Raw genomic sequence first — 27,732 nt, forward strand, 5'->3', positions numbered from 1 at the left:
GACCTTAACGAAAAGGTTGTTTACACCTTTCCCTTGACGTGCAATGCGCTTGGTCCAACAATATCCCAAGGCTTTAATCCCCACGCAGCTTTGTTTATCAAGCTGGGTGGGGGCTTGAGAAGAACCTGCACAGCCTGCGGTGAAGCTTGTGCGTTATGAAGTCGGAATGGCTTTCACTGCATCTCACCAGAGGCTATCATAGTAATAGGGTTTTACCCTTTTATCTGGCACCAAAACTGACACCTTTATACAAGGGATCATGTTTGCAATAACCACAACAAAAGCAGTCAAAATGCAAACAAAGAGAGACAATTCTGATGATATGCACTGTCCTTGAAATTAATTGGTCTACACCCGAGACGGATTTTCTTAGAGCCTAGTCTCACATGGTGTTGGACCAGATGACGCCAAAAGGCGCACAACTCAAAAACAGCGCACTATCAGAGTATTGAGAGCTCGGGGTAATTGAGTGGACCAATCAATTTCAAGGACAGTGCATATCATTATCAGAGTTGTCTCTTTATGTTTGCATTTCGACTGCAAGTGTTGTGGTTATTGCAAACATGATCCCTTGTATAAAGGTTTCAGTTTTGGTGCAGAGGCTATCACTTTTCCAGAAGAGGCCAGAAGAGGCAAAGCCCTGAAAAGTCGGGGGGAATCCATGGTTTCCAGTGAAATCTCTGGCCTTCGATTCTGCATTCAAGATAAGGAGAGCCACCCTATCATATACTGCCACGAACCTGTCACAAACAGGTCCTGGATTTCCCTGCAGCACCTGACCATGCCCGTATTCTGGCTCACTTCTAGTTGATGGCCAAGATTCTGGGCAACCAGAGACATTGTTTACCACAAAACTGTCGGTTGATAACGCTTGTGACACATACGCAAGGGCCGACAGACTCGGAAATATTCCTTACGATCAAATTATGCAGAGGAATTTCAGGAGATTACGAATTTAATTGGCGTTCACAAATTGTAAATGGTGTTGGGTGCCCAAACACGGATCTTAACAAGATTCCCTCCCGCATTTAAATCCTGGACACCACCTCTAAACCATGGAACACAAATGTGGAAGATTATTCCAAGGATTCCATCGTAAGTATGGATTTCCTGTGGCAGCATGGCTTCATTGTGAACATAGGCCTGCTCTCAGCTCAGATGTCTCGTTTTTTGATGAACACACAACAAGTGATTATTTCAAACAGAATGCAAAAGATGAAAGTGTCTCTTCCGCTTCGAAATGCGAATTCTTCTTAAAACATCGGGACAGAGGCCTTCTGATCACCGCTTGTATTTGGACATTGTGCATGGACACGAAACATTGTGTATGGACAAGGGGCATTCCTTAGACATCGATCATTCATTCAGCTCCACAGAATAGTTCATATGCGCGCGTGTGTGTACATCGTACATACAAAACACATAAAACCCTAAGGACTATCAGGGGAAAAGCCCAAGTTCTAATAGTTGCAGGTGCAGCTGGGTTACAATTGCACCTTCCGTCGAGATATGATGCGCGGCATCACCTCTCGATTCAAGTTGGTCAGCGTTGTTCAACTCTCTCCGTCACCCAATCGAACTGCACAACCCGTAAAGGCGTCGCTATTGCTTTGCTCTGCTGCAAGTCACTGCACTGCAAACCGTTGCCAAATGGTCGCCACCCGACCTCCGAAGGACCACTCCTCCAGTCGCATCAACACACACACACGGAGACATCGCACGGCTCGAGGTCTTGCGCCTCGCTCTGTCGCTCACCTCGGGCTCGCCGCCACTGCTCCCACGTGCGCCCCGGGGGTGTCCCCTCCTCCTGCAACTCGCGTCCCACCCGCCACCACCTCCCTCTCTCCCAACTTCTACGCGGCACTTTCTTGCCAAGCTTGATTACCAACCCTCAATATGCAACAAAAACTATCGCTACATTGAGTTCGTGTGTATGAAATGTGCACTCTCTGTACATCTCTGGTGTTGACGAGTGACCGCACGAGGAGGGAAATGGCTCACCGAGTTGAGAATTGTCGTACTCCAGCCACGAGTGTATTTACGTCTCAAGTGTCGAATCGTCCTTGCTTTTTGCAACTCGTGCGATGCACACGAGAGCGCCAACACCACCAGAGGCGACTACTCCTGACGGCTAATGACACTCCGCCTGCTGAGCACGTGCTCAGCACGACTTCCCCCGTCGACTGTGTGGCGCTTCGGCTGACGTCGCTCCGTTGTCTACACCTCCTCCTCGTCGTTGTTGTTGTGTTTTTCTCTTAACTGCCTCGTTTGTACCGTTTCTGCACTGGGATGGAAAGTGAATAATGGATGAGGACGACGATGATGACAACAACAATAAATATATTAATAAATAGCGGGTGGCAAGAACGTGCCAGTCGTGTCGTTTCCATATTCTACAGACGTCGTGAAAACATTCTCAAGCGCAGTGTTTGATGCAGATATTCGCGAGCGTAAGAACCGATTTGAATCGCCACATGCTCACAGTTTGTACTACTGTTGCCCACAGCAGCATTGCTTTCAAGCACTCCCTTCAGCAGACTCCTTCCTAAGTTATACATATAACTTTAGTGTTTTGTTGCGTTCTGCGACGGGCCAATGTAGTTAAGCACCGAGCGAAGGGACCGTGCTGGCAGTGAGGCACAAGCACAAACGATACAACGCTCACCGCCGTCTGCATGAACACTGCATCACAATAGCAAAACAATAAGGGGACTGACATTTCCTTAATAGTTCACTGCATACTTAAGTGCAACGATGAGCCACTTTGTAAAATGACCTATTGAGCAGACTTCGGTGTGTTACTTTAAGCGCCACCATGCACCCAATAAGCGGCACGAGAGATGTGTTTGTACCAAAATCACGCGGCTGCAAAAAGTTCAGACTGAAGTGTTCCAGACACGAGAATGAAGAGAGGTGACCAGGACCGGCATATGGGGTTGGGAGATACGCGGGCAGGTCGAGGGAAATGTGGAATGAAAAGACAGCTGCATTTTGGGAGGGAGGGGTAAATTGGAGTAACATTAGAGCCACTTTTGGATGATCAAGAATTGTGGAACTGTGATAAAAGCAATGGTGCTCACGACGACGCTGTCAATCAGAAACAAACATCAGTGATGATTATTGGATGGTGATGATTATATTTCCGACTTAAACAGGATGGAAAGAATGGCCAGTATTTCGAAAGCTTCGTGGCTAAATGATACACTTATCGCAATCAGCTACGTAGAAAAATCTCGACTCGGTAATCCTGTCCCTACTCTGACAAGTGCATCCCTGCTGGGGTTGTGCAGTTTCATTAGGCTGAGATGCAAAAGCAACGCTGCCACTCAAGAGTACTCGCTCAGTTTAACAAAACAAAGTTAAAACTCAACGCTGGTGGGTGCCAGCACGAGACGAAACCTGGAAACTCTGGAGTAAAATTGGGGCTTTTATCCTGACGCTCTCAAGTGTTCTGCATTTAAATTTTCATCACTCTCACCACTCAAGCACATTTATCACGACGTATTTCGCTTACGCTCGCAGCACTTGCCACGATAATCTGAAGCAACAAGAGATCCGTTCGCGTTGGAAGTTACAGGACAAGGACAGAAATCTGTGGGTTACAGAAGTCAAATTATTTGACACTGACACATGGGAAATAATTATACAAATTAGGAAAATTTAAACAATTTTAAATATATTTCCCCAAAGTACTCATCTATAAGTAAACCTTCTCCCTCTCCACCACATGTCATGTAGCATATTTCACATTGCATTTACTAAAACCAAAGCTTCTGTGAAAATATAACTTTATTTCAGCATTCGGAATATTTTGTTGAGTTTTTTGTGACCTTCATGTCACCAGGTGAGACGCGTCACACCGAGGGTCGCTCCCTGACCTCGCGACGGCCAGTAGTGTAGTTGGCTGGGTATCGGTTTTCCCTTTCCTTTGACATTTTACTTCAAACCGTCGACGTTGCTTCTAGAAAAAAAACCCTCAAACTCCTGTCCCAGAGCTGCAAGAAGTAAGTCATTGGACCAGCGCAGGTGTGAGGCTCCACACATTCTTGAGAAGTCTCTCAAGGCTGGGAGTGTCCAAGCGGCTCAGAGGGATAACATCCGTGTCGGAGCACTGAGCCGGCAGCAATGGGATTGACCCGAGTTCAATCCCAGGTTGCAGCCGCTTGTGATTAACTTGGATCCTGAAGTGTGGCGAGTTGAGCAGCCTAGCCCAGTGCCGTGGCTCTGCGACGTCACCTTCGGGGAGGGGGGCGCTCTCCGAGTCGGCGTGACGCGAGACCCTTCGCCGGCAGGAGAACCCCGAAGGGAATCTGTTTGTCTCGCCTCACAACGCCGATGGCACGATTGGAAAATGGTGGGGAAATTTTAGTTTTTCTAAATATTTTTTATTATTATTTGAAGTTAGACTCCAGAGATAACGGCTCAATCCTTCCTCATAAATCCTCAGTATTTATACCGTGCCTCCATCGCAGTGATTCGGACATTGATTCCTCCACCCATTTTGAGGAATCGGGTCTGCCAGACTGACTGCTTCTTCTCATCCACTCTGCGGTCAACCACCGCACTGCAGGTCACTGCAACTCTCTTCCTGCTCCCCCCCTTATCCCCCACTGCTTAACTTTAGAATTTCCTCCTATCACCTCTTATCACGATCGCTGACTCAATCCAAGAAACCCGTAAACCCTCATCTATTACAATTTTGATAGTGACAATTTGTTGCTGGCCGTTTGATCTTATGGTGCCTTTGGGCCTGTGCCCAGCAACTGTATATAAAAAAAGAGTACCTCTAGGATTCGTCCAAGCATCAGGGGGACGCCCCCCAGTGGCAGATGTCCACTGAACGGCCGGAAAAGCGAGCGCGCAAGCGCCCGGCCCTCTCTGCCCGACGCACGGCACGCGTTATACGTCTTCCACCCCGTGCGCGAAGATCATGACGAGGCCCGGCTCCACGATCATGTCGTCTCCCATGTGCTGGTTCTCCAACGCCATCGCCACCACGGCCTGCTTGCCCGGCACGCGCTTGGTCACGTAGTTCTCGTAGTAGCGGCGGTTCATCTGCCGCGTCTCCAGCGTGCTCAGCCCCGGCGGCCACTTGCGCTCGTGGGAGTTCTCGATGAGGCCCGTGACGACTACGAGCGGGCAGCCGCTCTCGAGCAGCGAGCGCTTGATGACGGCCTGCAGCACCGCGTCCGGCGTCGAGATCATGCCGCCCCAGCGAGTGACGCGCGCCGGCTGCAGCGCGCTCACCCACCTGCGGCGGGCAGTCCCGGCGGGCCGGACGGACGGGAGGCGAGAAGCGGGACACACGGCGGTGAGTGACGACGCCCAACGATAGAGGGATCAAAACACACGGCAGCGAGTTGCGGGCATTCGGCAAACACAGAGGACATCCAGCAGCGAGCAGCCCGGGGCACCACTCGGCAACACAGCACAGAAGCCTTTCAACAAGGCACAAGCACCGAGCAGTGACCGCAGATGCCCAGCAAGACAAGGGACCACAACCTGCAGTGACCAGAGGACACCCAGCAACAAAGGGAACCACCCAGTAATGGAGAACAAGACCTCCAGCCTGAGCAGTCACCCAGCAACAGAGGACAAATCCCCAGCGGCGAGCACGGACGGATACTCAGCAGACGGAGGCATCAAAACACCCAACAGTAAGTGCAGACGGCCGGGGAGACTGGAGACACTGGGTAGGCAGACGGCATAGACACCCTCCAACAGAGAACAAGACCCCCAGCAGCAAGGGGACAAGCAGCCAGCCATATACAGCACAAACACACAGCAATACGACAGTTCATGGGATAGGTGAGGGTTAAACTTAGTTTTGGGCTAGGTTTAGGTTAGGGGTTAGGTTGGGACTAGGAAGTACATTTCCAAACGCACAACTCTTATAAAAAAATATATAGAAATAACTAAATTAAATCACGACGTTTCGGAAGCAACACAAGCTTCCGTTATCAGGTGGGACAACCACAGCAAGAATCAAAATGACTGTAGTGGGCCAATTTTGTTTCTTGCTGTGGTTGTCCCACCTGATGACGGAAGCTTGTGTTGCTTCCGAAACATCGTGATTTAATTTAGTTATTTCAATTTTTTTATTCTTATTTTCATTTTTATTTTCACCTACGTGACTTTACCGAAAGAACCAAAGAGTATGGATCCTTGCAGTCACGAAAACTTCAAATTTAGAATGAACTCTTATAAACTACGTTATCACGAGTACGCAATATTCATACATTGTATACTGCGGTTAGAGTTAAGTTAGAGTTAGGCTTGTGCTATAGTTATGGTTAGGTTAGTGTTCGGGCGAGATTCAGGGTTATGTTAGGGCTAGAGATAGAGGTAGGCTGGGGTCATCGTTTAGAGTTAGGTGAGGGCTACGGTTGGGTAAGATTAGGATAGGCCTAGAGTTAGCTTCAGGCTATGGTGAGAGTCAGGTTAGGGTTATGCTAGGGCTATGGTTCGAGGCAGGGTCACCGATTTCTCACCCCAACACTTCGTTCTGCTCAGAGGGCGGCTCAATGCTGCGTGGGACTGCGGTGGAGTTCCTCAGGGCCCGCATGTACTCCTTCAGCAGCTGGATCTCCCGCTTCTGCAATGAACGGCACACAAACTCACATCTAGATCACACGCGTAAAGGTGTTACGCTGAGAGAATTCGTAGTCTCACAAACCAGCCAGGTGGCTTAGCTGTACAGCGAGTGAGAATGTGTCTGTGAGAGCGACTGCCTGCCTGCACGCGAGTGATTGCGTGTCCCTGTCTGTCTGTCCGTGTGGGGAGCGGCGGTGTAGCGGTTAGCGTGCTGCGCTATGAACCCGGTGAACCGAGTTCGATTCCCGCTCACGGCTAACACCAGCGACGATTATCTGAACCGGTCCTGGGGCTCCCCTAGGTCGACTCAGCCTCAAATGAGTACCAGGTGAGGTGTGTAAACATCACCACTGAGGAGACAAACGCGGTCGGAACTGGTGCTGTGCCAGCCTTCACAGGTGCTCGTTAACAAGACTTTCCCCAACAGTCTGTGTGTGTGTGTTAGCCTGAGCATGTGTACGAGTACGTGCGTGAACGCCTATACGTGTGCGTACGTCTGTGTGCGCATGCGTGTTTATATGCGTGCGTGACTACCTGCCTGTGTGTGCGTGCTGCCTGCATGTATGTGTGTCTGCCTGGCTGTGCATGCATGTGTGTGGACGTGACTTAGGTCACGTGTCGCGTGTGCTTGAGTGCGTGCGAGCGAGTGACTGTCAATGAGTGCGTGAACTGAGCGTGCCAATGGTGGGGCAGTGGTTCGCACACTGCGCTACGAACCCAGCCGCCCGAGTTCAATTCCCGCTCACAGCCACCATCGGTGACGAATGTATGAAACCGGTCCCGGGCTTCCGCTATGTCGACTCGGCCTTAAACGAATACCCAGTGCGGCGTGTGAAAACACTGGGGAGACAAAGGTGGCCGGGCGTAGTGCTTGCCACCCACACGCTCGTGCGCCGCGTCGGCCTTCATCGGCGCTCGCTAAAGGCACTTGCCCCAAAAGCCCGGGTGGGCTACGGGGGGGGGGGGGATCTTTGTCTTTGTGCGCGTGCCCCCCACCTGCTCGGCGAGCTGGTGCCGGTGCTCGGCCGCCATCTTCTCCAGGTCGCTCAGCTTGTGCTGCTGAGTGAGCACGAGGGCCCGGAGGTCTCGCACGCACACGTGGCCACTCATCTCGTCCTTGGGCACGATCAGCCTGGGGACGCAAATCGTCGACGTCAGCAGGGAACGCCAACGCGTGCATGCAGCTATGGGAGGACACCGGGGAACCCGGAGGGAACCCATTACCCTGCTTACACACACCCTGCAGCAGACTGGTTACCCACACCCTGCTGCAGCAGACTGCTTACCCGCACCCCTGCTCGCACGGCACGGGCCGCTTGGGGTTGTGCTCGCAGTCAGCGAGGTGCGACGCCAGCAGGTCCAGGCGCAGCATGGCGGTGCAGCCCGACGGCGCGTTCTCGCAGCGGATCGTCAGCTTGGACAGCATGTTGCGCATGATGCGCGGCACGGGCTTCAGGTGCGCCGGCGTCACCACGCTGCGGTCCACGGGGCACGTCTGCTGCCGCAGGAGCCACTGGTGGATGCAGGCGCTGCAGAACGCATGTTCGCACTGCGGGGCCTGGGCAAGTCACACGCACAACACACAAATAATAACAATTTATCATTAATTGAGTACATTTGGTACCCGCACAATTCTTACAGTGCAAGGCTGCCACGACGGAACTGTGTTTCTACATAGTTTGCAGTTGTTCCACAGCAGGGGTGATGTTACTATGTCCAATCGCAATGGAGCAATTTGGAAGTAATTTGTAAGATTTGACAAATTTGGGCCATGGCCTAGTTTTTCAATTCATATCACGAGGTCGTTAATGTCCACTGTGAAGTAGTTGGTGCATATTTTATGGTAAATATACCTGCAGTTATGACCAGGGTGGCCTACCGAATTGGAACCTCTGTAACAAGCAGCGAACGCACTATCACTGGGCCATGTCACCATCCTACAAACTTTTGGGAGAAATGCTGTTAACGTATAATACTTAGGTTTTCGCGACCAATATCATCCATAATACAGGTTTTTTTTTATGGGGTAGATCGCGTAAGTATATAAATGTGTCGTTAAACCCACCACACCCGATACAGCCAGTTAGTAAGGTTTGTCACTGAACATGCCAATTCGTTACTAGTGCAGCACACCGTTGGTACGGCTATTTTACTACACACAATCGACAGGAAGTACTTAGATCAATGGGCTCGCAAAATGGGAATGCATAATGTACGTTGATTTATTCAACCCCTCCCCCACTTCGTGCAAGAAGAGCGCATAAGTGTTGTCATCACATCTACCCCTCTGTCGCCTGATGAAGCTAGTTGTAATTACTGGCGAAACGTCGTACTCAGATTGTAAATGTTGTGGCTTGGCTCTCCAACACACCGGTTAGTGCTGTACTAGTGACAAATTGGCGGGTTCTGTTTACGTGACAAACCTTACTGATGGCTGTGTCGGGTGGTGGCGGGTTTAACGACACATTTATATATTTGCGCGATCTAACCCAAAACACCTGTATTATGTATGTTGAAATTCTTTCGAACTGTACGTAGCAAACCGTGCTAATCGGTGGTGGCGCTCGAGGGGATGGGTGGACAGCACCACGCCCCGGTGCTGACGTTTACATACCGCACCAGATACTCATTTAGGGCTGAGTTGACCTATGGGTGGTCCAGGACCAGTTCATATATTTGTCACTGATGTTGGCTCCAAATGGAATAACTTAGGTTGCTGGGTTTTGTAGCGATCCGCGCGATATCACTACACAGCATGTGCAAGCGCCCAAATTCACGAAACTCCCTCTCTACCCGCGAGAGCTGACGTTGCCACCTCCTGGCTTGCCAGGGTGTGATGGCAGTACAGCAAGTGGACTCGTTCCCGTCCGTACAGGGATCGTGTGTTATCCCCCTCGAACGCCGGGGCTTTCTCCCTGTATTCTGATTTGCTCCCACATGCATAAAACCCCATTAAACCTGTTGGCCAAACATTCAAGTAAAGGACCACAAAGCCCTGGCAACTGCTGACATCACTTCTGGCTGCCTTCCCCCATGTCTGTGGCTTCCCTCGCCCCGATGCGAAATCTGTGCTCATTACAAACTCTCCAGCATTTGACGATATTTGCACGAATGACACGATTGAAACCAACATACGATTATTAGCCCATCCAATTCTCAAATCGCCCGGAATGCGCGCCATCTCGCCAGATCATTATCCTCAGCACATCTGGCATTTCCGCCATTCTTAAGGAGTGAGGCTATCACAAAGGCACTATTGTTTCACAGATGATTACAGTCAGCAGTAGTTTCCCAGTAGGGAACGATGTTGCTCTGTGGCTCTACCCAATGAGACAATTTGATCATTTGCACCCTGGAGGATAAACAAGGTTAAGCCTGGATAATGCTTGATTGGTGACTGCCATGCATAACAGGTGTTATAGGCTACTGTTGTCAGCAGAGTGCCGTGCAGCAAACATTAATTGTTGTACTGTTACCATACTCCCACATCTTTGCTCCCTGCCTTCACAAACCCACACTGACCAGCGTGGTGAAGTATGTTTAACAAGTAGGCTTTCGCCACCAATATAATTAATAATAAACGCGATCTAACCCAAAAACGTTTATTATGAGTGGTGAAGTCTGGTCTGATAAACCCCCACGTGGTGTGGACACGCCCTCATCCAGCAGTGGACTGCAAATGGGGGTTGTAAGTGAACACACACAACTGGGTTTTCGACATTAATTCAGTCTCTTTGAGCCCCGACAATTGGGAGTTTTCTGTTTAAGACGTAGGCATTTCGCGCCCATTATTGTGGAGGATTTCTGTCCAATTGGCATGCAGCAAACGCCCGCCGCGGAGTTGGAATAACGAGGCCCATTGAGGTGACTTCAAACGTAGCCCTGCTGCCGCATCTTCGTGGGCTGTTCTCCGACACTGGTTGCTAAAAGAGTTGAGAACGGGCGCGTCTCATGACACGACGCAGATAGTAGCATTTCAATCGGGAGAACGTAGCAAAATGTATTAAAAGAGCAAGACGCAGGCACTGTGAGCCATCTGGCGCAGTAGCACACTGCCAGAGGTTGGAACATTGCAGACCTTGCCTTCAAAGAACATGCAAGCCAAGAAACAAACGCCTCTCGCTTTCAAACACGTTTCAGACGTGGCTTTGAAGACAAATAAAAAGGCGACATTGAGCCCAGAGAGCGACCCGACCTTCATCCCCTCTGCCCTGCTCCCCACGTCCCCCGCCCCACCTGTCCAACCCCTAAAATTAGGTGAAGAAACGTGAGAAACGTGACTGATCGGTGGTTCAAGCCGCTCGGCCGCCCTGGTTAATATTGTGGTTAACCATACCGGCTTCACGGTGGATGTCAGAGATCCCAAGGCGTTATTTCAAAAGTACTACGGCCTTGTGTGTCGGCTTCGCAGTCCAGGTTGACCAAATGTTTAAAATCGCCACAAAATTACTCTATGTGGAAACGCATAGCCACATTGTCTCCTCCTGTTGTTAAAACTTAGCATGACCCTCTAGGAAAAAAGTCTGAACCCTAATTGAGTATTTCCTGGGTAAAAATAAAGATTGATAATGAACAAGGTTAAAAACAAATAATGTGAATGATCATGTGATCCAAACAAAACTGATGGCTTGGCGGATTCTGTAGTCAGAAACTCCATTCGCCTTGAGAGCTTGGTGTACGTGTTTGAGTTCACTGGTCAGGTGTTCATGGTCGGAGATACATTGAGCTCTATGGTGTAGCGTTTTGATAAGGGAATTCTTCTGGGATGGATGGTGGTGGGAATCAGGTAGGCGTCAGTATATCAACCATTTTGGGTCATGACTTGATTTGTGTTTTCTTGTCAACCTCCACCGTCAGCAGTGTGGGTGTGTGGAGCGAGGTGCAATGATTTGGTGGAGACCCACTGCCGGCTTAGTTGTTTTCTCCTACATTAACATCAGCTGCCCCGCCCATGCTGCTGAAACACTTGGGCTACGCCCATCTCTAAACCTTTATAAACAGTTTGCCTTGAGAGGCTAACCCCCCTTTTCCTGATGACGACCGCTTGTGTTGCGATCGAAACGTCGTGGTTTTTGTTTTTATTGCCTTTATTTTTTTTCTATCTATGTGACTTTACCGAAAGAACCAAAGAATATGGGTATTTTAACCCTTTCCCGTTCCGAGATGTCTGCAAATTGCAAGCGGCTCAGCGTTAATTTGATTTAGAGAGGCGAAGTAGCGCCGTTGTTTTTAAAGACATTGTACTGACCGCAGAGAACCGTAAAGACACGACCGCACTCTACGATAACGGCCTTGTGGGAAGATCGGTACCGATAAAGTTATTTTAGTTTTTCTTCCAGTTTCGTTCTGATGACGTAAACGCACGTCAGTGGAACAGAATCGGAAGACACACTGATGACGTACACATACGTACATCGGAACGGAAAAGGGTTAATTGACATGTCGATTGCTAACTTCATCTTCTTGGTTCTTTCGGTAAAGTCCATTCTACGTGACTTTACAGAAAGAACCAAGAAGATTAATCCCTGCAGTCACGAAAGCTTTAAATCGAAATGCTAACTTCATGCCAAATAACGACCGAATTATAGAACCTCCTCCACTGTTGCCAGACACACCACCTACTCACGCCGTTCACAAAACATGTCGGCCTTTACCCTCAAATGTTTGTGATATCAGTGTCATGTATTGAGACGAAGAATGCTTTCGGAACGCTGTGTCAAAGGACAGCCAATAGAAGTGGATACCACAGAACTACTTCTGACATTCTTTCAGGTGGCCTCTCATCCACTTAGTAGAAGGAAGCAATTTATCGCCTGCTCTGCTACAGAGAGTGATGTTCGTCACATGATAGTCAAAAAAACGTCTTTAATTCCCAGGGCTAGAAATACCTCAATTAAGCGCAGAAAGAAATACAAGACAAATTTATTGCATACACATTTTTGGTAAAGTAGTTATTGGTAAATGGACTGAGATGGCTAACTCACAAAAGTTGAGAACCCAGTTTAATCACAGGAACTGATGGGAACCCAGGTATCTCAGCGGTTCCAGCTCAGCGCTCTCCACCTCCGAGCTACCTGACCACCACATTCCCTGTTGACCTGTTTACGAAGGTCATCTCCAACTCGATTTACCTGCAGAGGTTCTTCAAGGACACCACTGCAGATGGGGCAGATGAGCTCCTCATCCACTCCTCCTTCAAACCGAGTCACCTCGTAGCCCATGGCTCATAGCTGCCCTAGCAATGACACAGCTGCAGACAGACAAAACACACACACGCGCAGCAACAACACAGGCACATTACTGGTTTGATCGACAGGTAAATGCAATTTCAACTTACAAAGCGTCAAAATGCCACCGCGACTCAAGATGCATCGCAAAAACTTTGCTTCAAACTAAAATTACAGTCAGGGTAAAAACAAGACCATAAATTGAAGAAGAAAAAAAGTACGAAGGGAAAAGAGTGCAAGGAGTGAGGTGTCACTTGAATGCACAGGAAAAACAGCGAGTCTTCAGACCAGACTTAAATGCATCTAAGGAATCAACGTTTTGAAGGAGAGAAACAAGTAAAATTAGGAATTAAATTAAGTTTAATATTTAGTTAATCTGATTGGCTTCACAGGAACAACCAGCACACATATTTAAGATGCTGGGTCAGGTGACACGGTTATTCCAACTTCCTAGATTTTATTCACGATTTCCTGGTTCTTGTCCTGATTATGCTTGACGCAGTTTCAAGCGAAACGTTGCACATCTAATTGCTATATTTTGCTGAGAAAATGTTTCTTCAATTTGTGTGGCTGTTGTTAGTTGGTGGAGGGTCTTAATTACAGTTTTTTCCAGAATAATTTCGTGGCCTAATCAACACATTCAATTATCAATTTTGTTGACTGGAGAAATATGGTGTTAAGCTATTTAAGTTCCAAAAAACTAAATAATTGTCAATAACGAATGTTGTACTTGAGCACCACTGCCAATGCAATATCACCAAAGAATATAAACATTTCCACGTGAAGATAAGCCACTTTGTTGAGCTTTCATTTGTGGTTAAGTCGCTCAATGGGCATTACCTGGTAAAAGTAAAAAGTTAAATTAACGATGGTTAATTAGAGTGCACTTGTGATGTTAGTGTTGTGCCACCAGATGGGGAAGCTTCCACACCACCAGGGATCTTCAGATTGGTGGTATAAAGCAAAGACTGATGTTGTGTTCCCACAGGTGATGATGTTACAGACCCTCTCTGCTCTCACTCCACCTCACCCACTTCTTCAGTTATGGAAGTGAGAGATAACAGATTAATAAGTAGACGATAAATGATTCACCATGGTTAACCAATCATAGGGTAAATCATTAACACATTGATCAACTCTGATTTCCTTGTTACATTCCTGTCATCAATTCAAACGATGTAAAGCAACGATAACATAATGGCAAAGCACAGCCGTAAAGGTGCTGGTGATGGTGGTACTGATGTGGTGGTACCAATGTGGTGATACTGATGTGGTGATTGTGGTGGTAAGTGATTGTGTTGATGATGATGGTGGTGTTAGAAATGTACTGATATTCATGATGGTAGTGATGGGGCGTTCTTGATAATGGTGGTAATGGTGGTGGTGTTGGTGGGATGTGTTTGCCCATGATGGTGCTCTTGCTACTGATATTGCTGATAATGCCGTTCGTGACGTTGATGGTGGAGGTGTTGGTGTTAATAATGGTGCCTAAACGTGTCGTGTTGTTTGTGTATCACCAGCCGAGACCTCAAGAGACCAGGGCAGCCTCTCTCTTGCCGCGTCTCTAGTTGGTTGTCCTTCCCCCGCACCTCCGATTAGCGCGGTTGGCTGCGTACGGTGCGAAAGAAGTTCAACGTACAGTACACACACGTGGAATAGTGACCCGAGTCAGCAAAATGATGAAAGCAAAACAAATATAAATACGGGCAAAAGCAAGTGTCACGTGAAAAATAGAAAACACCGCCCAAATAATCAACATTAAATTAGAAATTCGCTCGGGCAGATTATTTTTTCGACTGATCTGAGCACATTTACCAACTAAGTTACATAAACATGGCAGGTGTGAGGTACTGCTGTGTAAACAGAGGTGTTGGGAGATGTTGCTGTTGATCAACAATGTGAAGGTGTTGGTGATGTTCATGTTGCTATCGAGGATCATGGTGGGACTGTTGCTGTGATGGTGGTGACGATGATGTTTGTGTTGATGCTAACCATGGAGATGATGATTATGATGGCGTTGATGATGATATTGTAAATGTCAACAATGGCATTGGACATGTATCTCTTGCTGGTACAGGAGATTGATGATGGTTTTGATGATGATCACGGTGATGATGATGATGTTGTTGATGGTACAGCCAATGCTGATGACAACAATGGTACAGGAGACGTTACTGCTGATGGTGGCGATGTGTTGTGTTGGCACAGGTGATGCTCCACATGAAGATGCCACCGGTGACGATGATGTTGACGAAGTTGACGGCACGACTCATGGTGGTGGCAAAGTCGCTGTCAATCGTGTCGAGGGGCTGTCACAGCAACACGGGGCGATGGATGGGAACGTCAGGGGGCCTCAACCCTGAACCCCCTGAACGACCCCCCCCTCTGATCCCCCCAAATCCCTCCCCCCCTCCTGATCCCCCCATTACCCCCCCAATCCCCTCCCCCCCTGATCCCCCAATTACCCCCCCCCCCAATCTCCTCCCCCACCTCCTGACCCCCCCCCTGATCCCCCCATTACCCCCCCCCCCCAATCCCCTCCCCCTCCTGACCCCCGCCCCCCATCCCTCCCGCTTACCGAGAGGGAGAAACGCGATCCCGGAGTCCGCGGTCATTTGCTGCTTTAACGTCTCCCCCCGCCCCCCGCCCCCCTCCCGCTCGTCCCTCTCCAGGCAGCACGCTGTTCGTGCCGCGCCCACAGCCCCCGCCGCGCTGTGCGCACGACTCTTCAGCGTGCGGGCGCTGTAAACATCGATGTGTTTATTGTTTACACTCCCGCCACTGAACGACGACAACAACAACAAGAACGCGGTACGGCTGAGCGTATCCGTCCAGCGTGCAGGAGGGTGCCCCCCGTCGGCGAGATGAGTTTCTCGTCGCCTGTGGCTGTACGCCTGTGACTCAAGCGGGCCGTGGAGCTCGTCCGAGGCCTCGGCTCGACGTCGCCATTCGCGCTCTGCGGCAACACTCGGGGAGAGCGAGAGGCAGAGGGCGGCTTCAGCCCACGCCGCCCCAGCGACACACACGGCGCTGATTGGGTCCGCGGTGAACTCTACACGTCACTGGTTCTTTATGCACCGATTCGGCGATTCCTTGTAAGTCGGAATCGACTCCTGAGCTCGCTTTCGTGTGAAGAATCGTGCTTTTGGGAGTGTGCGAACCGATGATTTCGATTCCGGTATTGATTCCATATTGTAGCTTGGAAGAGGTGGGAGGGAATCGACGTGCGAATCGTATGTGTACTTTAATCGTGACACTTGGAATCGGTTAGAACCCACCAATGACAGCTCCCCACAGTAACAGCGCCTCACAAGGCGGAGGGCCTGGCCCCAACGACTTCTCCCAACGTCGCTTGTTTCCCATTTGTTATTGTTGTTCTATCTCTTGATTATTGTTTACTGTTGCTACAGCATATATATGTTTGTTTACGGAAGGTGACGGGTGGCTTTGTGTGCAAACGCGTCGTTCACGGCGTCAGCAGCAGCACAACAACAATACTAGGACTGCTGTTCAGGGCCATTCGCTGAGCCGTAGTCAATTAACTTGTCCGTGACTTTCCCCATCAATTATTGCCATCATTTATTGCCATTATTGACATAAGTTATTTCCATTCGCTGAGCCGTATTCAATGCACTTGTCCGTGACTTTCCCCGTAATTTATTAACATTTATTGACTTGAGTTATTGCCATTCGCTGAGCCATATTCCTTGCAAATTTTCCGCGACTTTCACCGTAACTTATTACATAACGGCATTCTGTAATTTGCAATTTTCTTGCGCAAAATATCTCCCCACGGCAAATCGATCCTGTTACCCACGGGGTTATCCAATAGTTTAGTTTTTACTCCGTTGATAAGTGGAATTAAAATCGCAGACATGAACCCGGGGTATAACCCCCCCCCCCCCCCACGTGGAGTTGTGGAATCATTCCCCTGGTCTGTGCCTCACAAGTGTTGGGCGACCTTAGTTGGAAAGCATTACAATGTATAAAACAAGCAGCCACAAAGGTTAAAGGAATAATTCATTTTAAATGATTCATAATAATTTACAGCACTTTCTTTTTGCACAGTTTGCGTGTACAATGACAGTATCTTCATATTGTGTTGGGTTTTCAGCACATGGACCACCTGTACATACAAAACCTCGTTTCTTGTACAGTATTTTTTTTTACACACAACCTGTGCAGTAATTTCCCTATGATGTATTCTTCCCAGATATCCCTTGCAAAAAGTCTCACTGGATATTACCCAGTTAGAAAGAACACATGTCCATAATTGCCCCTGCTCATAAAACTTTGAGATCACAATTTATGTCATAACACTATGAACAATCATCCCCATCAACACCACCATAAACCCCACCGGAATAGTTTATATCACAACATGAACATAAGGAGTGGTATTTGGTAATTTACAAGAAACCTTAACGTCTATGTTTTTGCAGCAAGTATTATAAGTTATAGTTGATGTTTGGGTGAGGCCAAATGTATTGTCAGACCCTCTACCACCCGACATACGACATAGCCAAACAAATTAAATGTTTACAATCATTTAACAAACGTCAGAATGTTTAATTGTGACAATTTCATGTTGACACGATGTTTTCTTCTGACTTGCTGGATTTTATTTCGACTTCCTGATTATTCTGACGAACATTCTTGGTTTAGTTTGCAGCGAAACATCACGTATCTAATTGCTAAATGTGCTCGTGAGAATTGCTCTTTTAACTTAACGGTGAGCTGAAACAATGTGCACATTAAACGCCTGTGCAAGTGACATTTTAATGTGTGCCTCTGTTGAGTGGCGGAGGGCCTTACAACACAGATTCGGTCCCATAATTGCGTAGCCTAACCCAGGAATTAATTGCATGTTAAATCTAATTTAAACGACAGTTAACCTTTAAGAAACAAATGACCTGCAGTGTCAACCAAGATGCAATTTCCCAACATCCGTGTTGATTGCAAATTGTTATGTTATCATTCCCCTCCTCGACTCCAGACAAATCTGACGATGACATTGCTATGTTAATGCAATGGTCATTCCTTAATGGTTTAAACTCGATTTGGTCCCACAACGCACCACCTAGCTAGAATACTTTTATCTCAACAGTATTAAAAATGTAAGCGAGTCGGTGTTAAAGCCTACGAGTTAAACTAAATGAGTAAGTGTACGCTACGAGGTATTTGATCAATTGCCGTTTCCCATAGCAGTCTATATTGGAAATGTTGTGGTTGCCTGCTTTATATATATTTATGTACATCCTTATATGTATGTACATCTTTGAATAATTAAAAAAAATTGTTTTGGAAATCATGATCCTGCTGCTAAAGATGACTTGTGTCGTAGACTAATCAATGATTCTGGAATGTAAAGATCCCTGAGAATTCAAAGAAAACCTCAAACTATGGACACAAATGATTCAGGCTCTTCGTTAATCATTGCCTTGAAAAATTAATTCATAAGATAGAATTAAACTCGATTTATGGATGAAAAACTAATTGTCAACATTTTGTAAAATCTAAAAGGTTTTTTTTTTTAACCAATTACAATTGTGCTATCAGTGTCATATCATGTGACAAACATTTCCATTTCGAACCGTAAATTGCATTGCACCACATCGTGAAAGAATAGCCCAGAGGATGAGATCACAGAACAACTTCTGAAGCTCCTTCAACAGACATCTTTAAACTAGAGCAGCGGTTCTCAACCTATCGGTGACGCCCCATGGAAGTTTAAAGAGGGTGGGGGGGGGGGTTTAAGGTGATAGGCTGTGACATGGACACTGTGCAGGGAACATGGCATGTGTACGAGGAATGCAAGCGCCACTTTGCGCAACAAAGCACACGACATGAAATAATCTCTAACACCGCATTGTTGGTAACCTTTGATGTCTTTTGGGCAATCAGAAGGGTGGCACGGGGACCAGTGGTCTTGATTGGGGCGCTGCCATACCAGGAGGCTGAGAACTACTCCACTAGGTGCACACATATTTTATGAGCTGGAAAGATCGTAACAATTGTTTGTTCATCGCACAATAATAAAACTGATATATTTAATTCTAAAAGTTGGAATCAGCCAAATTAAGTGAAACACCCAATGTGTTTTTTTTTATTTTGTGTGTGGTCAATGCACACCAGGCCGAGACCATAAACTCATAATCCTCCAGAATGTAAAACCCGCATAACCTGGTCTTCCTCCATCACACGTACCCTCACAACCACTCGTGGCCTGAACCCAGGTTCCACCCAAGATCTCAAGTGTGTCACGGGTCTAGCATGGTATCAGTCTCCCGGTTCCCCCAACCACCTCTGCGAAGCCTTTTAAAAGCGTGTAAAACGCTCCATCATCTAGGTTTATAAACAATTGGCGGTATAGTCTGTAGCCTGGCCCATGGCAGAGTTGAAGACCGTGTAGTGGAACTGGTCAAGACCGGGAGCCTGGTTGCATGCTGCCCCTGCAAGCAGGACAGAGAACAGTGAATTAAAGCACAGGACATTGTGTCATAATTTCAACTTGTAACATACTAAACGGTTGCTTACTCTCGAAGGGAGTGAACGACTCAGTGGCGCGAGGAGGAACCACAGATAAGTGGGCAGGCAGGCAGCAGCCACGTGTTGAGCTGGTGCCAAATTCCCCTCCAAGCTCTGCGGTCCTCTATATATTAACCCTTTTCCATTCCAATGATGTACGCGTATGTTATCGAAACGGAACCCAAAGAAAAAATGAAATAACTTTATTGGTACTGAGGCTCCCACAAGCCATGCGGGAGGGCGTGTGGCACGGATTGGCGCCAGCTATCATAGAGTGCGGTCGTGTCGCTACGGTCTCTGCAGTGAGCACAATGTCTTTAACAATAACGGCGCTAGACCACTCTAAATACAATGTATGCTGAACCGCTTGCGCCTTCTGCTTACTCCACTGCTGGCGGAAGAGCCTCCGCTAAAGGCGGCTCTGGGCATCCCTTGCATGAGGCTGAATGTATATGGGAGAGGTCCTGGACCAGTTCTGATAAGACTCGCCACCGATGCTAGCCGTGGCCAGGGATTGAATCCAGGTAGCCGGATTCGTAGCTCGGCACAATAACTAGCGCCACCACACCCCATAAACACGGACAGCACAACAACAAACGGCACACAACACTTACCAAAGCCTCCAGTGATGTTGGCACAGATAATGGCTCCAAAGAAGCTCGGGAAAAACTTCTTGATCCTCCGGATGGCGTCTTCGCAAGCAAGCGTGGGATCCATGCCCCTCCTCATGCTCTCCACTGCCTGATAACTGAGACACCAATTGGTCATCGTCTCGAGGTACTCCAGTTATGGGTGTCAGAGTCACGCAATGGAAATAATTGTGCCTCACAGCAAGGTACCTGGGGGTTCGATTCCTGACCCGGGTGCCTTTCCGTGTGGAGTTTGTGTGCCCTTCCCCTGTTCTGCGTGGGGTTCCCTTCAAGCTCTCTGGGTTCTTCCCATTGCCAAAAGCATGGCAACGTTCTTGGTGTTGGCCACACATCCTCAGTGCGGACCCTCTGAACAACTTCTTAGGATTCAGGGTGGCTTTTGTTTGTGACGTAATAACAATTGCTGAGTATTTCCCAGAAATGCCTCTGGGTTAAGGCTTTCCCAGGCACAGTTGATCGGGTTGTTGTAAAAATGTTATTTTAATAGGCAATGATAAACGTTGATTTCCTGCTCTAATGAGCAGAGGCAGTGCGCATCTCATATTTACAGCCTTGAGTCAGTCGTGGAAATTCCTCATTCCAGGGGAGAGTCTATCCATATGACAACTACTGTTAACTTATCCACAAAGTAGTACTTGTTTTATAGACTCCCGGCGGGGGGGAGGGGGAGGGAGAGATCAGCGAGGTATTGTGGTTCGTTTGTGGCCAGCACTTTGTGAGTAATGAGCGTGACTTTATTCCGTATTCCTTCGGAAACCGGAAGCTAGTGCAGCTCGGTGAGCACTGGACAGACACGGTCGGATCTTGCAGTACCCGTCACGACACGTGCCAGAGAATTTTGTACACGCCGCAGCTTGGTAGTGTTTTTTTGCCAGACGTCCCACATTTTGGGGCGAGTTGCAAAAATCAAGCCTTGTCTGGCGACAGTAGCCGCAGACGCACCTTGGCAGGAACCTCATCATGACGTCACCGTCGCCCGTGGCCGATGCCCCTCCCACACTCCCTGCTGCGTAGGCGCCGGCCCCAGGTATAGGAGAATCTCCAACGCGGCTGGAACACGAGAGCACGCAAACCAAACAAAGAAATAACCCGCGCAGACACAAAGGGCTGTAAATTGGTATTATTATGAACATTTTTGTGCTACAGTAATTCACAATCGTAATGTCGCGAGTTCAAAATCCTTATAAAATAAGTACCACGCCTGTAATCCAGCAGTGTGGAGGCGAGGGTTGGTGGCTCGCACAAATGTTGTGAAACTCCCTAATCAAGCGCATCGAGGTGCCACACATACCCTGGCATGCCTGGAGAAGGTGGTGCAGCAAAAATGTGGGCTACATCCGTTCGATCTGTATGCGACAGAGCAGTCCCTTCTTGCATGTCGGTTTTATCTCGGTGCTCTGGTATCCTCTCGCAAGTAAATGCTCATCAATTGGCCGTACAGCTTGGTGGGCGGGGGGGAATTCCTCAAAAGTTCACCGCCCGGCCACCTTTGCCACTCGTCTGTGTTTCCTCACGCCTCCGAGTCGTCATTTCCCTTTGAAAGTAACGAGGTGAGGTGTTTTTCCTTTGTGTAAATTCACACCTGCCATAGGAATGAGGAATTTCCACCTCGGGGCTTGTAAACGGGAGATGAGCACTGCCTCAATTGTCATAGCAGGAAATCGCTCCGTTTTTATTATAATCATCAATTGAGGAGAGAGCAACTGCATCTAAACTCACCCAGGGATCTTGTGAGTTGCCCCGTTGGTGGAGGTCCCCGCAGATACTCGGCCCTGCGAGTCGATCACCACGATGCCTTCGAAAATGAAAAGTATATTGAAAAAGATGAATCCCTGCAGTCACGAAAGCTTTAAATCGAAATATATTGAAAAACAGTTTTTTTTTTTATTTAAAAGCGACCTGGCCACAATTGATTGCGCAACAAAGTGTTTCATCAAGTGGAAATTTATAGCAGCCAAATACTCTAAACGCATGTTTCTAATTGTGGAGGGAAAAACCGGAAGACCCGGAGAAAAATCCACGCGACCACACGATTATAATTTTCTCCCGACTCAACACTCAACCGACTAATTGTGCCAGCTCTGGACGTACTCTTAACTACAGGACGAACATCAGTTTATTCCATCGCCGGGTATTGTGGCTCAGATTGTAATTCGGAAAACAGAGGAGGGAACGTTTGAGCCCTCCCACCATCACAGGATTGTCCTCAGGAATTAACAGTGCCTATTGAAATATCGCAACAGGACACAGCGGTGTCTGCATCACACATTGCCATTCAAACATTGTCTTACCAATCGTGTCGTGATTGTCAATGCCGATGGGACTTGACCAGGTCTGCGTAGAAGAGGCAATTGGTTTGTAGGGGCCACAAGACTTGTCTGGGTCCGGTGTTACATTCTGCAATTGAAACACGGTCTATAAAATGCAATAATCGAAATCAAAGTCAGTACAATGCAATGGGGATTTGGATAGCGTCTAAATGAGACCATGGGCACAGACCGTGGGCACAAAAGCAGTGGGCACAGTTGTTACAGAGAAAGAGGCAGTCGGTCATAGGCAGAGGACCAAAGCAAGTTCTTGAGCCTGGACTTGAACAGATGGCAGGCACTCAACAGCACAGACAGCTGGGGAAAGGGAGTTCCAGACTGTGGGGGGCAGCAGAGCAGAAATGTGGGAGGCACAGAAGTACGATCCAACAGTGGATTTTGCTGCAATCCCCTCTGCTGCCCACAACAAGCTGTGCGGTAGTCTATAACACACTGTGGGCAGCAGAGGGCAAGTGCAGCAAATCATATTCAGCGGTGTGACTATAAACAGAAGGCTGCGTCTCGAGGGAGTAGAGGCCTGACCGCACACTGGCTTGGCGGCGATTCATTCATTCATCCATCCGCATGAGCATTAGTTCACGCACTGCCTGAGGTCATGGGGCATGTGCATGCAATATTGTGTGCGGGCAGGCCACACAATCCCCCTCCCCCCATACTGTGCATCTGTAATCTGGGCAATCACCACTGGGAGCCAGTCGCGAGTAGGACAGCCACAATTCCCACAGTGTGGCCGTGTCCCGACACCGCATGAGTGACCGTCAGCGCTCTCGTCGGGTTTTTGAGGCCGATGCAGGCCACCTGGGAGCACGGAGCGTGCCACGGTGGAGGGAGGGGGAGCAGTGGGGGGGGGGCTGCTATTGCCCTTGTAGGTGTGATAGGTTGTCTCCACGCACTGCGGATTCCTTCCACAGGCATCATATGAAACATTTCACAAAGGGGAATTGCAAAGCATCCCAAGAGTAAATAGTCTTGCTTCATAAATGTTACATTAGCGTTACATGAAAAAAAGTGTTTTTACATTTATTTTAGAACACGGTATTGTGTTATACATTATTGCTATATTCTATGGATTACAAGGTGCTCTTCTTACAACTTTATTTTAAACCAAGAGATCGTGGTGGGTCTTGTACTATATAGAAGGGTTGTGTGTGTGTGACCAGGTCTGTACAATCTTATTGGTGAATTGTGGTGCGTCATACTTTCCGGAGCTTCAAAACCTGAAAATCCAGCAATACATCATTCTGCAATGAAATCCAATTGATGACGACATAAGCAATCCGGATCGGATCCGTGACATCGTGGTTTGGATTGATTCATAACCAGATCAGATTCCATCGAGCCCACACCTCTAGCCTCCACAACGTAAGAGCAATGCGTGTATGTAATGGTTGCATTAGCCTTGATTACATTACAATGATGAAAGTAAAATGCACCTTGCGATAGTTTGGCTGGCATGAGTTTCGCCTCCACTTCTCGTAGAGTTCCCTGGATGAGTTTGTGCTGAGGTCTTCTTCAGGAAAGCCCATTTCCAAAGCAAACTTCGATGCTGATAAAGACAACAAACACAATGCCTTAGTCACATGAGCCACAATCACCTCTGTACAATTTAAATCATCACATTACATCTAGTAGTTGGCAATGCCATTAAACTGCATTTAAATGAACTTATTTTTCAGAAGCGACTTGGCCACAAACGATAGCTGGGCGAGTGACTGCGTGGGCATGGCTATGTAAATAACGTGCATGGCTGATGGGTGGAGGGTGCTGCCAGCTTACCATGTGTCCTGGTTGAGCCTCACAAAATTGGCAGAATTAAGTTCAAGTTTCGCAAGAAAAAAATGATTACCGGATTCCCCCACCAGCAGGGTGTGCTCGCTGTGCTCCATGACGGCCCTGGCTACGCCGATGGCATCCTTCACTCGACGCAGGTCGGCAACGGCACCCACATCGAAGGTATCGCTGCAAAACACAACAGAGTTCGAGGTCGTCTCCTGGCTCGGGGTTAATACCTTGTCAGAGAGACACTCAGCCAGCATTGGTGAGATCCTAGATTCGAATCTGGGATTCAGACGTCCATCGATTGCAGTTTAGTTGTTGGTTCTCCTTCCAGTCATCAATGACTTCACAACAACAACAATAATCACAAGGGATTTAAGAGGTTTTTGACACTGGGCACGAGTTTTGGGGAACGTCTTAACTTCCCAGAGCATCTTATAATCCGCTTGTTGCAGAGGCTCACAGTTCGAATCCGACCAGCCACTATGGTTAATACTGCGGGTGTATAAACTGTAAAAATACAGTGGACGTTACAGATCCTGTGGCGTTAATCACAAAAGTAGGCACCGTTAGCCGGTGTCATGGTCCAAATGAACCAAATTTGAACAATTACCTGCGATTCACTCAATTGCAATCATTACCCCCGACTGCAAAGGCTTGGCAGGACCGTCCTGAAAAAGCGTCATGAGACTGAATGAGCCTCTCCTGGATAAACAAGCCGCGTTGTTCTTCCTCCGCACCTCCGATTAGCATGGCTGGCTACGTACAGTACGAAATAAGTTCAACATACAGGCAAACATAATAATTTTAAAAAGTAATTTCCTATCTCCCTCTTTACCACTGCACAACCGAGCTACTGGGGCTGTACTGAACCATCTCGGTGCGACTGGGGGGGGGGGGGGGTGCGCCAGGTTGTTTCAACTGCAGAAGCCGAGCGGTGCCGTGGACGTCACACGCACTGAACCCGGTTGTGACTGACACGTGTGGATGGCATGGTGAGGCCGTGTCCTCACAGAGTCCTTCCTGACTGATGTCACGGGCAAGAACAAGATGCACGTAGATGATGTGGTGGAGCCATTGTGCCGCCCGTGGCCAAATTCAGATGCCTTGTGGGGACCAAAGTTTCACGGTTTGGTTCCGGCTTGGGTAGGCAAATATGCAGTGGAAAGCCACCCGTACCAGGAGGGACCCGCGCTGGCTCAATTCGGGTGTGCCTGAAGAAATGGGTTACCTATCCCTACTGAACGACCTCCTGCCTATCTATTAAAAAACTAAACTATATTTAATTTTACCAGGTAAGGCCCACTGAGCTGTATAGCTCTTTTTCAGAAGCAACCTGGCCACAAATAATAGCTGAACGAAGTGGCTTATCATTGGACATTTATAGCAGTCAAATACTCTAAACGTGTGATGTTGATTCCAAATGTGGTGGGAAAAACACGGAGAAAAATCCACGTGACCACGGGAAGAGAGACACGCAAGCTCCAAATATACAGCAGGCATCAAGGGTTGGGATGGAACCCACGAACTCCTGTATACCAGTCGAGGTAGTTACCATCTCTAGATTTGAAGCTTTCGTGACTGCAAGGATTCATATTCTTAGGTTTTTTCGGTAAAGTCACGTAGGTAAAAAAATTATAATTAATAAAAGTAAAATAAAAAATAAAAATCACTTTTATTAATTAACATTTTTTCACCTATGTGACTTTACCGAAAAAACCTAAGAATATAGTTACCATCTCGTCATCGTGGCACCTCTCTGCCTATCTATCTCACCCGTTCATGATCATAGCGTCCAGGGTGGTCTCCCCCCGCTCGTCAGGGCTGCCCCCGTATCCCACGGAGCCGTCGCAGCGGTCCAGCTGGCACTGGAGGCAGCCGGCCTCCACGGCGTCCACTGCAGATCCACCTGCCTTCAGCTCACTCCACGCTGCCACACACACACAGAGATCCCCCGTGTAGCCTTAACAGACTGTTGGCGAGCACCTATGAAGGCCGGCATGGCATTCGAGGAGGTGGGTGGTCAACTCCACGCCGGCCGCCTTTGTCTCCCCAGTGGCGATGTTTACAGATCACATCAGGCACTCGTTTGAGGCAGTCGACCTAGGGGAGGTCCACAATCAGTTCAGATAATCGTCACCGATGTTGGCCGTGAGCGGGAATCGAACTCGGGTCGCCGGGCTCGTAGCGTAGCGCGCTAATCGCTGCACCACCCATCATCATCAACATCGTGCTGCTGTCAATCTCCCAATGGTTTCAAATGTGTGGCGGCCCCCACAACACTGGTGATGTCGTACTGGGGGAAGTTGCACCCTCTCTGAGAATGAGTGAAGAACACCGCTTTAGACTAACACGCAGAGTACGAACACGCTACACTAACACACATGGTTACAGTACTAACACTCCACTAACACACGGGGGGGCACTGACACACCACACGCTGACACACACATAGGTACTAGCACTCTGTACTAACACTCCACTAACACACACGGCTGTTACGTACTGTGCGAAAGAAGTTAAACGTACATACACACGTGCCGACACACAGAGGTACCAACATTCCACGCTAATGCAGCAGAGGTGCAGAGCTAACACGGCAACATAGATGTACGTACCAACACTCCACACTAACGCAGCAGAGCTAACACGGCAACATAGATGTACGTACCAACACCCCCCGTGCGTGACACATTGTAAAAGCGCAATGCACTTTCACGGCCTATCGCCACAACCGCGGCCACCGGCCCCCCCTGCTCGCCTGGTTCCCCTGCGGGGCAGAGGGCGACTTCTCCTGCCTGGGGCCCTCGGCTTCACCGGCCTCGGCTGCGAGGAGCGGTGGGCCCGACGTTTCGCGCCCACCACCGCTGCAAATTAAAACACAAACCCCGGCCTCACACGAGTTCCACTCACGACCACTAACGCCAGTGTCGATCATCTAAGCCGGTCCCGGGGACTCCCCTAGGTCGACTCAGCCTCAAACGAGTCCTCGGTGCGAGGGTGTGAACGTGCGACTGGGGAGACAAAGGCGGCCGGGGGCATGGTGCTGGCCACAACAACGCCTCCGTGCGCCGTACCGGCCTTCACAGGCAACGCTACTGACAACGCTTGTTGAGGCGACACCGGGGGTGCTCTCTGCCTGTCCGTGTCCTCCTCACCTCGCCGCGCCGTCTGTCGGAACGGCCACGTGTTCACGACGAGGGGGAGCGGCGGCGGCGGGGAACACAGAACCACGCAGCCACTCGCCAGCAGCAGCAGCAGCAGCAGGGGAGACAAAGACGGACGGAAGAGCTCCATGAGAATGGTCCCCACACGACACACGAGCTGCGGGTCACGAGGGGAGCGGGAGGCGTGGGGGGGTCGAGGGGCGGGGCTGTCTCGCGTAGTTTGGAGGTTGACTACGAGGGGTGGAGTGAGGTTGAGTACTAGTGGTGGAGTGAGGTTGACTACGAGGGGTGGAGTGAGGTTGACTGTGGTGGAGTGAGATTGACTAGTGGTGGTTGAGTGAGGCTGACTGTGGTGGAGTGAGGGTGACTCGTGGTGGACATGGCTAGTGATGTTGACTAGTGGTGAGGCTCGTGGTGGAGATTGACTCGTGATGAACCGGTCTCGTTTGTAAGCAGATTAACC

The 27,732-nt window shown here is 48.7% G+C and overlaps 2 protein-coding genes across 6 annotated transcripts; both read right to left on the reverse strand.

Annotated features, from left to right (window-relative positions):
- Positions 1-422: 422 nt before the first annotated feature.
- RNF41 (ring finger protein 41) lies at positions 423-15,481 on the reverse strand. 5 transcript variants are annotated; one of them, XM_078877839.1, is made up of 8 exons: positions 15,400-15,447; positions 14,997-15,130; positions 14,349-14,429; positions 12,726-12,844; positions 7,881-8,152; positions 7,591-7,726; positions 6,492-6,595; positions 423-5,251 (listed from the first exon to the last, which is right to left on the reverse strand). In XM_078877839.1, the coding sequence occupies exons 4-8, from the start codon at positions 12,813-12,815 to the stop codon at positions 4,900-4,902; spliced, it is 954 nt and encodes a 317-aa protein (XP_078733965.1). In that variant the 5' UTR covers positions 12,816-12,844; positions 14,349-14,429; positions 14,997-15,130; positions 15,400-15,447; the 3' UTR covers positions 423-4,899. The 5 variants fall into 5 exon arrangements, with proteins under 5 accessions (XP_078733965.1, XP_078733969.1, XP_078733964.1 ...); XM_078877843.1 differs by lacking the exon at positions 14,997-15,130 and having other exon boundaries at positions 7,887-8,152; positions 15,400-15,470; XM_078877838.1 differs by lacking the exon at positions 14,997-15,130 and having other exon boundaries at positions 15,400-15,470.
- A 1,389-nt stretch (positions 15,482-16,870) lies between these two features.
- AGA (aspartylglucosaminidase) lies at positions 16,871-27,458 on the reverse strand. The gene is made up of 9 exons (XM_078877837.1): positions 27,261-27,458; positions 25,879-26,032; positions 24,173-24,285; positions 23,760-23,872; positions 22,291-22,396; positions 21,719-21,794; positions 20,942-21,049; positions 19,964-20,097; positions 16,871-19,273 (listed from the first exon to the last, which is right to left on the reverse strand). Exons 1-9 carry the CDS (start codon positions 27,397-27,399, stop codon positions 19,173-19,175), a joined length of 1,044 nt encoding a protein of 347 aa, XP_078733963.1. The 5' UTR covers positions 27,400-27,458; the 3' UTR covers positions 16,871-19,172.
- Positions 27,459-27,732: the final 274 nt, after the last annotated feature.

This window comes from Lampetra fluviatilis, chromosome 49 (genome assembly GCF_964198595.1).
Source record: "Lampetra fluviatilis chromosome 49, kcLamFluv1.1, whole genome shotgun sequence".
Classification (NCBI taxonomy): domain Eukaryota; kingdom Metazoa; phylum Chordata; class Hyperoartia; order Petromyzontiformes; family Petromyzontidae; genus Lampetra; species Lampetra fluviatilis.

Bases quoted from the DNA above. Each gene is read 5' to 3' on its own strand.
- RNF41 (XM_078877842.1), bottom strand. From the start codon at position 12,815: ATGGGCTACGAGGTGACTCGGTTTGAAGGAGGAGTGGATGAGGAGCTC. The intron at 8,153-12,725 runs GTAAATCGAGTT...TGACTTGCCCAG, and splicing joins TCCTTGAAGAACCTCTGCAG to GCCCCGCAGTGCGAACATGC. The intron at 5,252-6,491 runs GTGAGAAATCGG...TGCCCGCCGCAG, and splicing joins GAGCAGAACGAAGTGTTGGG to GTGGGTGAGCGCGCTGCAGC.
- AGA (XM_078877837.1), bottom strand. From the start codon at position 27,399: ATGGAGCTCTTCCGTCCGTCTTTGTCTCCCCTGCTGCTGCTGCTGCTG. The intron at 22,397-23,759 runs GTGCATTTTACT...TTTCAATTGCAG, and splicing joins GCCAGCCAAACTATCGCAAG to AATGTAACACCGGACCCAGA. The intron at 19,274-19,963 runs GTAAGTGTTGTG...TCCTGCTTGCAG, and splicing joins CAACATCACTGGAGGCTTTG to GGGCAGCATGCAACCAGGCT.